Genomic DNA, 13,975 nt, shown 5'->3' with positions numbered 1-13,975 from the left:
AGAGAACCAGCTGGAGCAGAGAACAGGCAGGAGCCCCACCCCCCAGGCACAGCTGCAGCCACCCAGCCACAGCTGCAGATCTGGGCATCCCTGTACTCTCAGAGACCTAGGAAGCTCCTGCCCCTGCAGGCTCCGAAGTGCCTGATCCCACTGCCTGGCCTCTCCCCACTCCCCATGCCCACTCTGATTTTGGAGCAAAGTTGAGGCCGAGCCCAGGTGCTGCTGTGACCTGGCCAGGTGCGCTTGCGCTCAGGGCAGTGCTGACATGCCAGCCCCCTACTGCCTCAGCCCCCTTTGGACTTTGGACACTGACAAGCATGGGAGGGAGGCTGAGGGCAGCTCAATGTGGGCCTGCAGACACCCCTCAACACAAACAGCCTGGGTGCCATGGGTGCTGTGGATGGCAGGTTGACAGTGGCAGGAGGTAGTCTCCTGGGTAGAAAGAGGTAGGTCTCGATGAAGCCCCCACCTTCAAACCAGGGATGACCTGAAGCCTGGGGGCTGGGCTGCCAGTTCTGTGGACCAGAGTGAGAAGTTACCACACTTTTTCTGGGCCCACCTATGGCCACCAATGGATCAATCAGCATGCACTTTCTCCCCTCTGAAGCCCATAAAAACCAAGGACTCAGCCAGACTCAGGCAGGCAACAGGATGACCTCCTTGCAGATAGGAGCTACCCACTCCAGTTCTCCTCTCCACTGAGAGCTGCACTCATTGGGACAACCTGCCTGCAGAAAGGAGTCATCCACTTTGGGTCTTCTGAGAGCTGTACTGTCACTCAATAAAGCACCTCTTTGCCTTGCTCACCCTCCAATTGTCTGGATACCTCATTCTTCCTGGGTGAGGGACAAGAATTTGGGAGCTGCTGAATGGTGGAAGTGAAAGAGCTGTAACATAAACAGGGCTGAAATACACATCTCATTTGCCATGTTGTGGATGACGAGAAGAGCTGTGGCTCTTTGGGTAGCCCAGACCTAGGAACTCCCCAAGCCAGGGCTGTGACACCCTCTTTGGGACCCTGTAGTTCCTGGTGTCTCCAAGCTTCTGGGAGCCACCACATTCCCTGATACTGCAGTGGAAGCTGCTTGCGGTATGCCTGGTCCAGCTGCAGCCTCACAGGGAGCCAGTGCCCATGCTGACTCCTGGAGCTGCCCAACCTGCCCTAGCTGATGTGCCTGGCTATGTGCAGTGGCCAGACCCCACACTTGCTCACTCATGCACCCCTTGCTGTCTGTGCCTGGCTTACCCTTGGCAGGCATGGGATCTGGGCTGGTAGCATGAGCTGAGTGCAGCCTGCCAGGCTGAGTGGGGAGAAGGAGCCCAGTGGGCCCAAGCAAAACTTGGGCAAAGGCACCACCAGCCACAGAGATTTCTGGCTGGCAAAGCGACATCCCAAGGATCCCATGATAATAGGAGTAGGGTTTTTTTTTTTTGTTTTTGGTTTTTTTTCAGACTTGTGGGACAATGAGATAAGGTTAAAGTGGTAATTTAAAAACTCTTCGGAGGGCTGGGTGCAGTGGCTCATGCCTGTAATCCTAGCACTTTGGGAGGCTAAGGTGGGGTATCACTTGAGTCCAGGAGTTCGAGACCAGCCTGGGCAACATGGTGAAAGCCTGTCTCTACAAAAAATACACAAATTAGCCAGGAGTGGTGGCACATACCTGTGGTCCCAGCCACTTGGAAGGCTGAGGTGGGAGGATCACTTAAGCCTGGGAGCAGAGGTTGCAGTGAGCTGAGATCACACTACTGCACTCCAGCCTGGGTGACAGAGTGAGACCCTGTCTCACATACACACATACAACTCTTTGGAATCTCTGATTTAGTATATGATTTAGGCACAACTCTCCCTTCCATACACAGCAAATACCTTATGACATTAAAAATTTTATCACTGGGCTGAATGAGAGTTAATTTTGATAGATGTTTCAGATTCTATTACAGTTCTCACACAATGTTTACTGTGAACCAGGCACCCTTCTAAGGACTTTACCTATATTAACTCAGTTCTCTCTACAATGCTGTGACATAATCCTCATTTTATAGATAAAGAAAATAAGGTACTGAGAGCTTGGTTAAGTAACTTTGCTAAGGTCACAGAACTGGAATTTGAAGCCAGGCAATCTGACCTTAGAGTCCATATTAACTGAGGTGTTAGATTGCATATTTCTTTGGAAAAAAGGGAAGAGGATATCATAAATTCAGGCACTTCCTTAGGCTTCTTCTGTTAGCTTATAAAACTATGGTCGCATTTTCATATGACACACGAAGACAACGATTTCCTCCTCTACTTTATCCCTATTGCTTAATCCTTTGGCTTTTTAGTAACACCCAATGGTAGTCATTCTCTCCAGTGAGTCTCAGAGTTAAAAAATTTAACTGGTCTCAATGATACATTGGACTTTGGGGACTGGGGGGCTCGGGGGTAAGGGGGTGTAGTGAGGGACAAAAGACTACACATTGGGTACAGTGTACATTGCTCGGGTGCACCAAAATCTCAGAAATCACCACTAAAAACCTTATTCACGTAACCAAATGCCACTTGTTATCCCCAAAAATCGATTGAAATAAAACAATAATTTTAAAAAGCACATAATCCCCCCAAAACGTAGCTGACCTCAGCTTAAAAAAAACTAACATATATTTGTTATTTTAAAAAATATTGCATAGTTTATTCGCATTCATTGGTCAGCATCCTCAGTTATGTCTGCTTTGAAAGAAAAATCCGCTGAGGTTTTTAAGTTAATGGTCCAGGATATACAATTAAGATTTTCAGCTTTGAAAAATATGGAAATACGGTACAGCTGGGTATTGGATGTGGCGTGCTACTGTTAAGTTTCAGCACTTTAAGGAACGTTCAGGACTGACTAACACTAATTCATTCCCAGAGGTCACTGAGCTGTCATAATTGACAGTGTTCCTCGAGTATGAAAAACCGGGAAAACGATACAACTTCCAACCGAGGGAGGAGGGAGAATGGTATTGGAAAGTAACTTTTCTGCTGGGCTCAGGAGTTTTCACATGCTCAAGCTATAGACAACTGTACCAACACAATAAAGACTAATGTAATCTAACTATTCTACAAACGGTCACACCTACCCAGACTAACTGGAAAACAGTAGTTTATAACTGGAATTAAACAGTTGCTGTTCTTTAATTAATGAGATTGGGGTTCTTGAAAAGCTACAGCGTACGAACTCTCTACCCTGGTCCGTATATGCTTTTTAAAGCCCTCCCCAGAACCGCTCTCCCTTCAGCCTTGGTGCCTTCCCGAATATACCCTCCAGAGGCTTCCCTGGTCCCCATCCTGGACGTCAGCCTCTGCACCTAGAGGCCGGCTTAGAGGGAAGACGGGCAGAGGCGGGGGAGACAGGAAAGAGAGAAGTGGTCAATTCCTCCTTAACTCCGGGCCCCCTCGCGGGCCTCACCCCTCCTCCCGGGGGCTGAGATTGGAGAGGAAGTGGGAAGGCTCCAATCTGTTCCTCACTCCAGCGCCCTCATGCCCCCACCCTTCTCTTCAGCTCGGGGCTTCGGCGCGCCTCGTCCCCGCCTTTCGCCCCGGGAGAGGAGCGGGCGGCGTGGGAGGGCTCGCGGAGAAAGGCCCAGGGGGGTAGACGACCTCACTCCGGCAGCCACATCCTCGGCAGCAGGGACCCGGAGCCATCCGCCCGCGGGCGAGCCAGGCCCGAGGGCAGCCCCGGAGACCGCGGTGGCCGGATGCGCGGGCGCGTCACTTCCGGGCGGTGCAGCGGCGGCCGCTTGGAAGATGGCTGCGCCCTGTGGCTCGGAGCTGCCCGCCAACTCGCCGCTAAAAATCCCGAAGATGGAGGTGCTCTCCCCGGCTTCTCCTGGTGGCCTGAGCGACGGAAATCCATCGCTGTCCGACCCTTCCACGCCTCGGGGTGCCTCCCCGCTCGGGCCGGGCAGTGCGGCGGGCTCGGGGGCAGCGGCGTCCGGGGGTCTCGGGCTGGGGCTGGGGGGCCGCAGCGCCGCCTCGTCCTCGGTCTCCTTCTCCCCTGGTGGCAGCGGTGGCGGGGCTGCGGCAGCCGCCGCCGCCGCTTGCCGGGGCATGTCGTGGACGCCGGCCGAGACGAACGCTCTCATCGCAGTGTGGGGCAACGAGCGGCTGGTGGAGGCGCGGTACCAGCAGCTGGAGGGAGCCGGCACGGTGTTCGGCAGCAAGGCCCCCGGGCCAGCCATGTACGAGCGCGTGTCCCGGGCCCTGGCCGAGCTGGGCTACGAGCGGACCCCGTCCCAGTGCCGGGAGCGCATCAAGGTAACCGGCCGCCCGGCCTGGGGCAGCGAACCAGAGGCAGAGAGAAGGCGGGGAAGCGGGCCTCGGGGGCAGGGGCCGGTCTGAGGGCAGGGCTCCCCTCCGGGGCCCGGTGGGCGATTCGCATCTCCTCCGCCTTTTTCTTCTCTCCCTGGGAAGGGGGCTTTTTCCCAGATGGCCGCCAGCCCGTAGGTTTCCTGAGTTTGAAGTTGGGCGTGCCTGCCGCCGCCCCTCTTTCTTGCCAATTGAGGATGTTCCTGCGCTCTGAAGTTGGTAGTTTCTCATTGTGCGCCGTGCGGCAGTCCCTGTGCCGCGGGCGCCTCTTGCCCCCACCGCCGGGGCCCCTCGCTTTGTTTCAGGCGGAGGGGCTCCCTGGCAGAGGCTTACCGGCCGGGGCGGGATTGAGGAAGGGCAGAAGAGGGGGCATTGAGCCCCCAGTTTAGGAATATTTAATAAGTGGCCGTAGCGGAGCCATAGAAAAAGCGCCTTGGGACGACTGGCCTTTGTGTCAGTCGCTTTGCTTCTATCTTGAGCTACGAAGGACGAGTAAGACTAGAGATGCTTTGGAGAATTGGAAAGGCTTGATTGTAGCCAGATTGTGTATTGTTACCGTGGAGTTAGTGGACACCATCAAAGTTAGCTTGGCCAAGACTTGGTCTGGAATTTGGATTGTCGATGCCTCCAGAGTTAAGATTGGCTTGAGGCCCTGCGGTTTCTTAGGAAGCTCCTTCAGGAAAGCCAGTTTTTCCCTGCTTCAGTTACTGTGCCGGATGTGGTGACAAGTAGAACTCTCAGTGTGCATCTGGCCATCCTTGTGTACCTGCATGTTTAAATGCAGAGGCTTAATTTGGGCTAGAAATCTTAGCCAGGTTAAGATTTTGCTACTACTACTGACTTTAGGCGTTCATATTTGTATTATTGGCAGATAAGGAGTTGTATTTTAGTTAAGCTCATTTCCTCATTGTAGTGGCTGCTAAAAAGATTGTGGTAGGATTCTCCCAGGTTTTACTGAACTGCTTATACTACTTAGTCCTATTATCTGTGCACTTCTTTTCTGATACAGCTGGCACTTTTTCTGGGAACTTCTTGAGGGGGGATAAAAACCACCAAGAACAATTATAAATAAGAATGATCACACTAAAGAACCAGAATAAAGTCTAATAGGCGCAATCATGAGTTAGAGTAAGCTAAAGGAGGGAAATTGCACCAAAGTTCTCCAGGTCTTGGCTCCAGTAGTATTCTTTGGGGATGTTGTTGCTTAGAAAACTTGGTCCAGAACTAAGATATTTAAAACCTCCTATTGTTCAAGCAATTTGCCACGCATTAGTTACTCCATTACTAATTTAAATTAGTGTATTTGATAACATGTATCTTTGGGACTCCTTAAGCTCTCTCTTTTTTTTAACAAGGACATTAAAGTGGTAGCTAACAGGACAAGGCTACTCTTCTCTGAATCTCATTTGTTCTATTCAAAGTCATTAAGGTTAAATTTTAACTTTTATTTGTGTATATTTAGAGACAGGATCTCCCTCTCTTGCCCAAGCTGAAGTCCTCCTGAGCTCAGACTCTCCCTTTCTTGCCCAACCTGAAGACCTCCTGGGCTCCAACAATCCTCCCCAGTAGCAAGGACTACAGGCATGCCCCACCACACCTGGCTCCTTAAAAAAAATTTTTTTTTTTTTTTTTTTTTTTTTTTTAGAGACAGGGTCTTCTACGTTGCTTAGGCTGGTTTTAGCTCCCTGGTCTCAAGCTGTCCTGCCTCAGTCTCCCAAAGCACTAGGATTACTGGCGTGAGCCACTGTGCCCAGCCAAGGTTTAATTTTTTGAGAGCGTTTTTGTACTGTCTTGGTTAGCGTCTATCCATGACCTTTTCTTGAGTTAGAAGTGCACTTTAGGCATTTTAAACTGTTTTAGCTCGATTAATTTCTGTCCATAGAAACTTCCCAATCACACAGAAAAAGTGTGTTGTCAAAACGTCACTGAATATAAATCTCTCCATAAAATTGTTTCTCAACCAAGGAGTATCTAATTGGGTTGTTTCATTGTCCAGTTATGAGAAGGATAACTTAAAAGCAAGAAAAAGAGATTTATCTTACTTGAATAATTTTGAATAATTTTTAAAAGAGGATCGACTTACCTGTGTCCAGACAGGTAAAACCAAGTTGACCTCAAGCTCTTAGGATATTTTGAGAATGTGCTGATGAGTATGGGTTCTCTGATCCATTGTAGCTGTTAACAAGGAGGGCAGATAACTGTTTTGTGTTTTAAAGTGCTCTACTCTTTATGTGATTTCAATCAACCCAGACTTTTTCATTAGTAAGTTTTAATTAGTTGAGTTTTCCTGCCAGATTGATAAGCTAAGGACAGGTTCTGGTCTCTCTTATTCACTGCTGTACTAGCATATAGTAGACACTACATTTTTTGAATTTGTTTTAAGTTTATTTTTAATGGAGACAGGGCTTTGCTCTGTTGCCTAAGCTGGAGTGCAGTAGCGTGATCATAGCTCACTGCAGCCTTGAACTCCTGGACCTAAGTGATCTTCCCACCTCAGCTTCCTGAGTAGCTAGGACTATAGGCATTTACTACCATGCCCAGCTAATTTTTGAATTGTGTATTTTTATTTTTTTAGAAACAGGATCTCACTGTGTTGCCTAGACTGGTCTCAAACTGCTAGGATCAAGTGATCCTCCTTCCTTGGCCTCCCAAAGTGCTGGGATTATAGGCGTGAGCCACCACACCCGGCCTTATATAATTGATTCACCAAATGAAGTCTAGAAAGAGAATTTTGGAAAATATAAAAATCTGCAGCAGTATTATTCAATAATACTGCTGTTTAACGCAAAAACAGACTCTGGAACCCAGTCTGAAGAATACTGCATTTGAGGAGATTTAGTGTGAATGTAATTTTCAGCACAGAAGCAAATGTGGTCACTGAAATCATATTCCTACACAATTATGAAGTGGATGTTCAAGTAACTCAAGATTATGCTTGTGAAAATAAAACTACTACCTTAAAATCTCAGAGAATCTCAAACCTCTGAAAACAAGTCATTAGATCCCAGTTTCAGAAATGCAGATTTAAAACAAGTAGTTCAAAAATCTTTCCCTTTGTTGTGTTGATGAGAACTACAAAAAGAAACTTAGTAAACTTTTTGCTTTAGATTTTACAAAATAGAAACAAAGTAGTAAGATGTGGAAAAGGAAAAGGAAAAGGAGGAACTTCTTATGCAGACTGAAGTACAGGTGAACTCAATGTCAGAGGCTCATAGAGAAGGAATATGTGTGAATCAATTACATTTGTGGTCTAATATATTTGAAATTCCTGTCAAAAATTCAGTTATGAGTTGGGTACAGTAGCGCTTCCCTGTTGTCCCAGCTACTTTAGAGGGTGAGGTGGGAGGATCGCTTGAGCTCATGAATTTGAGGCTGCAGTGTGCCAGAACGTAGTACCTGTAAATAACCACTGTTCTCCAGCTTAGGCAACATAGTGAGACCTGGTCTCTTAAAAAAAAAGAATTCAACTATGAAACCCAGTAAATAATTTCTTCTAACTTTAAAAGGAAGAGATATATAGCAACTTTAACTTTCCATGCAAACCTTCCTTTAGTCAGATAATTTCTGATTAGCAGCCTTCCTCACACTATATAAAGGATCAGGAAGCTGAGTCTTATTGCACCCTTTTCTGACCACCTTCCTGAATCACCTTAAAGCATGTCACTTACCTTCTCTGAACTGTGCCCTGGTCCTCTTATCTATACAGTAAAAGTACTAAAATTATAAATAGTGAAATTGAATTAGTAATTTAATTCTTGGATTTTGAGACTAACATCCTACTTTTTAATACTGTCTGAATGAACATATTTCTAAGCACAGAAGATTTTAATTTACAGTCAGATATAAACATTTGTTTATTGCTGCAAAGTTTGATTTTGATGTCTGTCATCTTATTGGTATTTGCTCTGTCGTTTGGGTAAAACGGATGTATTTGACACTGCCTTACTACATAGATTGTTTATCTTGAAGTTTTGTTGCATTTTTGTTTGTTTATAGCGGAAAATTTGTCTGCTAACAATTCCAGCCCAATTTTGGATTCAGATACACAAATCTAGGTAGTTTTTTGTCTGGTGATTGCATGATTTTTCTCTTTTACTATAGGCCTTTTCTTCATATCTCCAGTCACCAAATACTTAAGTACTTACTATGTGGAGGGCTGTCTGCTAGGTGTTAGGATGAATAAAAGAACTGTAGCTTTAAAAATAAAAATAAATAAAGAAAAGAAGTATAATATACAATTCCTGTAGCCCAAGAGCATCAAATCCAGTTGAAGCTTGTATACGTACATCAATGAGTTAAAAAGCTGGACAAGACAACACAAGGGATGGAATGCAAGGCGGTACTTGATTAGTGTTATTTGCCTAAAGCAGACTATAAGCGTAATGACTTCAAAGGAGGGGGCAATCTCATCGCTGGCCATACTGTAGTAGTTGAAAGACCTATCTAGACTTGGAATTCATGAAAGCATTCACTCTGAGCCAGATGCTACATTCACACTTCAGTCGGTTAATCTGATGCACTGCAAAACTCATTCTCAAGTCCCATATTTTTGGGTGTTCTCCAGAAATTTGCCTCTTGAATGTTGGCTTTATGTCTTTGAAACAGATGTGTACTTCTAGCTGTGCCTCAAGATGAAATGCAGGGTGATTGTATGTGACCTAAAAGATTTGCCTTTTCTAAATCAGTACTGGTTGCTCATCAGATAAATTTTAAAATGGTAAAAGAGGCCGGGCATGGTGGTTCATGCCTGTAATCCCAGTACTTTGGGAGGCTGAGGTGGGCAGATCATGGGAGCTCAGGAGTTGGAGACCAGCGTGGACAACATGGTGAAACCCCTCTCTACCAAAAATACAAAAAATTAGCCGGGCGTGGTGGCACACACTTGTAGTTATAACTCCTGAGGAGGCTGAAGTGGGAGGATCGCTTGAGCTTGGGAGGCGAGGTTGCAGTGAGCCGAGATTGCGCCACTGAACTTCAGCCTGGGTGACAGAGTGAGACCCTGTCTCAAAATACATAAATAATAAATAAAAGATAAAAGAGCCTTCTGCGCAGAAAACAAAATTATTTTCTAGGGACATTGCTTAGATTTATTCATCAGTAATTGTCATCATCTTTGGAACAAATTTTGTACTTTAACAGGAAAATCACCATATAGTATATTTGGTCTTTCATTTTAGCTCTGAAGCCTTGCAGTTATTTATTTGTAAGAACCAACAGGGCAAAGATAACTAACTTGGAGCAAAAAGCTACCATTGTCCCTGATAAGCATTTTAATAGACTCTGCCCATCTCTGAGGACTTCCTTTTGGTGTTTGCAGACAAGACATTTCTTCTACCTTCTCATTGAAAGATTTCTAAGAAATATGATAAGCTACTCAAATAGTTCATAAGGAAGATTTAGATTTATTTTCTGTTATTTTTGATATATTTAGTCTCTGTTGTTGCCATCCCAATGTTATCTGAACTCTCGTGCCTTCCAGTTTGCTTATCTGCTTATGAATTTGACAGAGGCTTGATGTGTATCCTCAAAGAATAGACCATCTCTAACTACCAATCATATGCTTATACTTAAACTTTCAGTTTTAGAAGGAAAGGAGCTAACAAGCACATGTTAAAGCTGTGAATGAGTAGGATTCTGGGTTTATTTTCTGGCATTTTTGGAAATATAGTGAAGGGTAGAGTTAAACATTCTGGTTACTTCATTAAGAGGATATGTTAAAGGAAAAAATAATTTAGAAAGCATGTAGTACTAACCGTACTGTTCCATAAAATTTTGTGATGATGGAATTATTCTCTGTCTACCTCAGTTCAGTATGATAGCCACTGGTCACATGTGGCTGTTCAGCCCTTAAAATGTGAAGCGTTGTGCCTGAGAAACATAATCTTAAATTATATTTAATTAATTCAATTTTAAATTATAAATAGGCATAATGTGACTAGTGGCTACCATATTGAACAGTGTCAGGTAAAAAGTTGTTATTCACAGTATTAAATTCATCTTTGTAAAAGGATTCTCGTGGCCACCTACTCAAACCTCTAGGGGGAGCTCAAGGTTCCTTCTTGACCTTTCTGTTACTTTACCCCTGTGTAGGAGGAACCTTGATAAAAGTCAAGAAAAATGGCCCACCATTCCAGGAGGTGCCAGGAGTAAAAGTCTTATAACTTCAACTCACTGGGGCAAACAGTGCATATTTTAGGTTCCCTAGGTGAGCCCCGTCCAGTAGAATTGACTGTGACGGTGGAAGTGTTCTGAATTTGCACTGTCCAGTACAGCATTACTAGCCATAGGTGGCTGTTGAGGACTTGAAATGTGGCTAGCGTGTGACTGCAAATTTGAATTTTAATTTTATCTAATTTACATTTAAATAGCCACCTGTGGCTAGTGGCTGTTTTGTTGGCCAGAACAGCTTTTGAATAATGGGTATTCAAACTTTTTGCTTGTGTACTCCCAAAAGACTTTGAAATCCATGTATCCTCTGGAAGATTTTTAAGCTGACATTAAAATTTTTCATCATGTATTTGGAAATCTATAGGAAGTTAGCAGGACATAGAAAATGTTAAGTCTGGTGTGAGATGACTATGATGAGAATTGGCAATAAAATGTACTGAATAGCAAACTGAATCTGAAAAATACACATTAAATCATTATTTGTGAGTTTTATCAACTGTCTCTTGAAAATTTTGGTGTTAAGGAAATACTCAAGTTACATTTAAAAGAAACAATATCACTAGCCTATATTGTTTTGGTTATTCTAAATTCAGGGGCCAGGATTGATAACTTAAACAATATAAATAAGAGGGGGAATGACAGGAATCCCTAAGGTTTCAAATTGCCTCCATCAGTTATTAAAGGAGGCTACCCCAGTGAAACACTGCTGCTTTGGAACTCAGTATCTTTTTGGTATCTTCCTTGGCTGATGCAGTGGCGCTGGGCTGCTGAATTCCCTTGCCATTAGAAAGCCAGAGGAAAACAGGAGAAGGTTACAGGGGAAAGTGTGGGGCTTAACTCTTGGCTGAAGTTCAGGTATCTGGCGGGGGGGGGGGGGGGTGGATTTAGATATATTGCTCGTTCCCTGTCATCAGATTCAACTGACGGATTCATCACAAGGTTTCTTTAAATGCCAAGGTCTGAAATAAGTTCTTTATTTTTTTCATTATTCATCAACAGATATTTGAGTGCCTACTGCAGTAGGTCCGAGAATTACGGTAGTATACCATCACCTTCAAGATGTCCGTCTTCTAATAAAGGAGTCAGATTACTAAAGAATAAATTACAATATTGTGAGCAAGGTCTTGTGTGTCATGTTAATGTTATGCTCATCGTGCTATAGGAGCACACACATCCTAGGCTTTCAAAAGGTGGATCCTGAAGATGAAGGTGGACTCAAAGGTAGATGAATAGTTGGTGTAAAAGCTCAGAGGCAGCATAACCTAGAATAGTGCAAACTGCAAATATAGTGAGATATACTTACCAAAGAATGTAAAACTGGAAGTATCCAAACAGTCATACACTTTCAAAAATCTTTCAGTGTTCAGCTGTTTAAAAAGTCATGCTTTTCAATTGAAGAATAATTTACCAGTATTGCATGGCACGTGGTGAAAGAGTGATGTAGGAGTCATAAATGATGCCTTGATGGTGTCATAACCACGTAGAATGGTGGAGCCAGTAGTTTTGGGATGACATTGTAGTGAACATACCAATTCCAGGTCATTTATATGTTGTGATGAGTAACTACTTTTACATGGCGTTGAATTGCGGTTGAGTAAATATCCATTATATATCTCATTTCTTAATTTGTATGCTAGAAAGTAAATCCAAAGCAGTGCATCTTTTTTTGACCACAATTCGCAGGAAGAAGAAATATATTTTATCCTGGGACCTGGTAGTCGCATAACATGTATGTATAACTGAAACAAATTTCACAAAACAGTGATTATAACCAACACTTGCATAGTATTTTCTGTGTGCCATGCACTATTCTAAGTGCTTTGTAAATGTTAATCCACATAATGGCACTATACTTAACTACATGTAATATACTCTGATATGTTCTGTTCTAGTTGAAGGCAGACACTCCAGCTGTAGAGCCTGTTTCATAACAGTATACACATGTGAATGCACCTAACACAATACCTGCCCTGGCAGGGCATCTTTCTCTGCCCCCATCCTCCCCACACCCTCCTTCTCCTCCCCAGTGCTTGTCAGCATTGGCTCCCCTTTTTACCCCAGTCCCTGTGGTACCTCCCATCTTTCCCCTTCCCCAGCCACAGCCTTGGCTGTTTCCAAAAACGCCCTCACCAAATGCTGGTGCAAAGAAAGTCTGGAAGGATGGGAGCTGCCATCCTTTTGACCAAGGTGGTCACAACTTGCTAAAATTAATTGTGCAACCCACTAATGGGCCATAAGCTACAGTTAAAAGAGGACTAGAAGATAATACAGTGAGATCAATATTTATTTTTTCATTCGTTGTGTTCTTTTAGACTTAAGATATTGAAACTCCAGAAACATTGATTTGCAACGGCTCCTGTCCTAGATATTCTGGTGAAATTATATTATGTAGTTTTAGACAGATGTAGTTTGAGCCTAGGGTTTGAGATAAAGGGTGAAGCGGGGGAGTGGGAAGTAGTAAGAAATGAGACTGGAGACTTAAATAAGAGGTCAGGTGATGTGCTAAAGTGCTTGGACTTTATTCTAATCATCAAAGGATTTTAAGCCAGGCAATGACATGGTTAGTCTTAAATTTTGAAACAGTCACTGACTGTAATGTGGAGGATCAAAAGGGTAAGACTGGAAGCACAAAGGTCGTTTAGAGGCTTCTTGCAGCAAGCTAGATGGAAAGTGAAATAAAGCAGTGGTAATGATGATGGAGACAAAAGAATAAATTTCATATACATCAAAACCAAGGACCTGTTCGAAGAATCTGGGAATTTTAATTTCCAGAATTTGTTAGATCCTAACCTGTGAGACAGCTCAGTATCTACTTCTCTACCAACTTACACAGAGGATTCTTGGCTGCGGTCATCAAAGACCATAACAATATTTCATAGCTGAAGTTTTTAGGCTTGATTTCTAAGAACCCAAGGAAAACCAACTACAATACCGAATGAAGACAGTCCTGTCCATATGGCCTCTAGCATATAGCCTCTACAGACTTCAGTTCTGCTTCCCAGTCTTCAGAAGTGATTATCCTGCTTTCCCCCCCACTTTTTCACAGTATTACCGGAGAGTAAGAAGTAAAATTCAGATCCAGTATTTCAAATGTTAAGTGTCATGTAGATAGTTACCTGGATTTGTGCTCCTAGTGTTACGTTAATATAGAACCAGCAGTTTTTTTCTGTGGAAAATTGTATCTGTGTAATGTTAAATGAAATAAAATAGGAGGAAAAAGTTATGAGTTTCAAAAACAACAGACCAGTACTCTAAAGAACTTTTTAAAACAATTAACTGTTAGGATTGCAGTTATGACCAGATATTATTTAATTCTGTTTCTGATGTGGGGTTCCTCCACTGTGTTCTGTGTGCTATTAATATTTACCATTGCGGAAGCTTCATTCAGTGTTGAAAATGAATGCTTAGTGGATCTGTGCCTTCTATGCATATGTTACAAATTATCTGGAGTTCATAATCAATGCAGAGTTCCCCTCCCCTCCG

At 43.9% G+C, this 13,975-nt stretch overlaps 1 protein-coding gene across 4 annotated transcripts in view; it reads left to right on the top strand.

Annotated features, from left to right (window-relative positions):
• Positions 1-3,423: 3,423 nt before the first annotated feature.
• MSANTD2 (Myb/SANT DNA binding domain containing 2) overlaps positions 3,424-13,975 on the top strand; it is a 33,803-nt gene continuing 23,251 nt past the window's right edge. For 2 of the 4 annotated variants that reach the window (XM_008021345.3, XM_008021344.3), the window contains exon 1: positions 3,447-4,273. In XM_008021345.3, the coding sequence (XP_008019536.3) occupies positions 3,497-4,273 (777 nt within the window). In that variant the 5' untranslated portion in view covers positions 3,447-3,496. Of the gene's footprint in view, positions 4,274-13,975 lie in introns of all 4 variants that reach the window. The other 2 variants (XM_073021957.1, XM_038005045.2) reach the window with 2 other exon arrangements.

The sequence above is a fragment of the Chlorocebus sabaeus genome, chromosome 1, assembly GCF_047675955.1.
Source record: "Chlorocebus sabaeus isolate Y175 chromosome 1, mChlSab1.0.hap1, whole genome shotgun sequence".
Taxonomy (NCBI): domain Eukaryota; kingdom Metazoa; phylum Chordata; class Mammalia; order Primates; family Cercopithecidae; genus Chlorocebus; species Chlorocebus sabaeus.
This window is presented reverse-complemented; position numbering and strand designations above follow the sequence as displayed.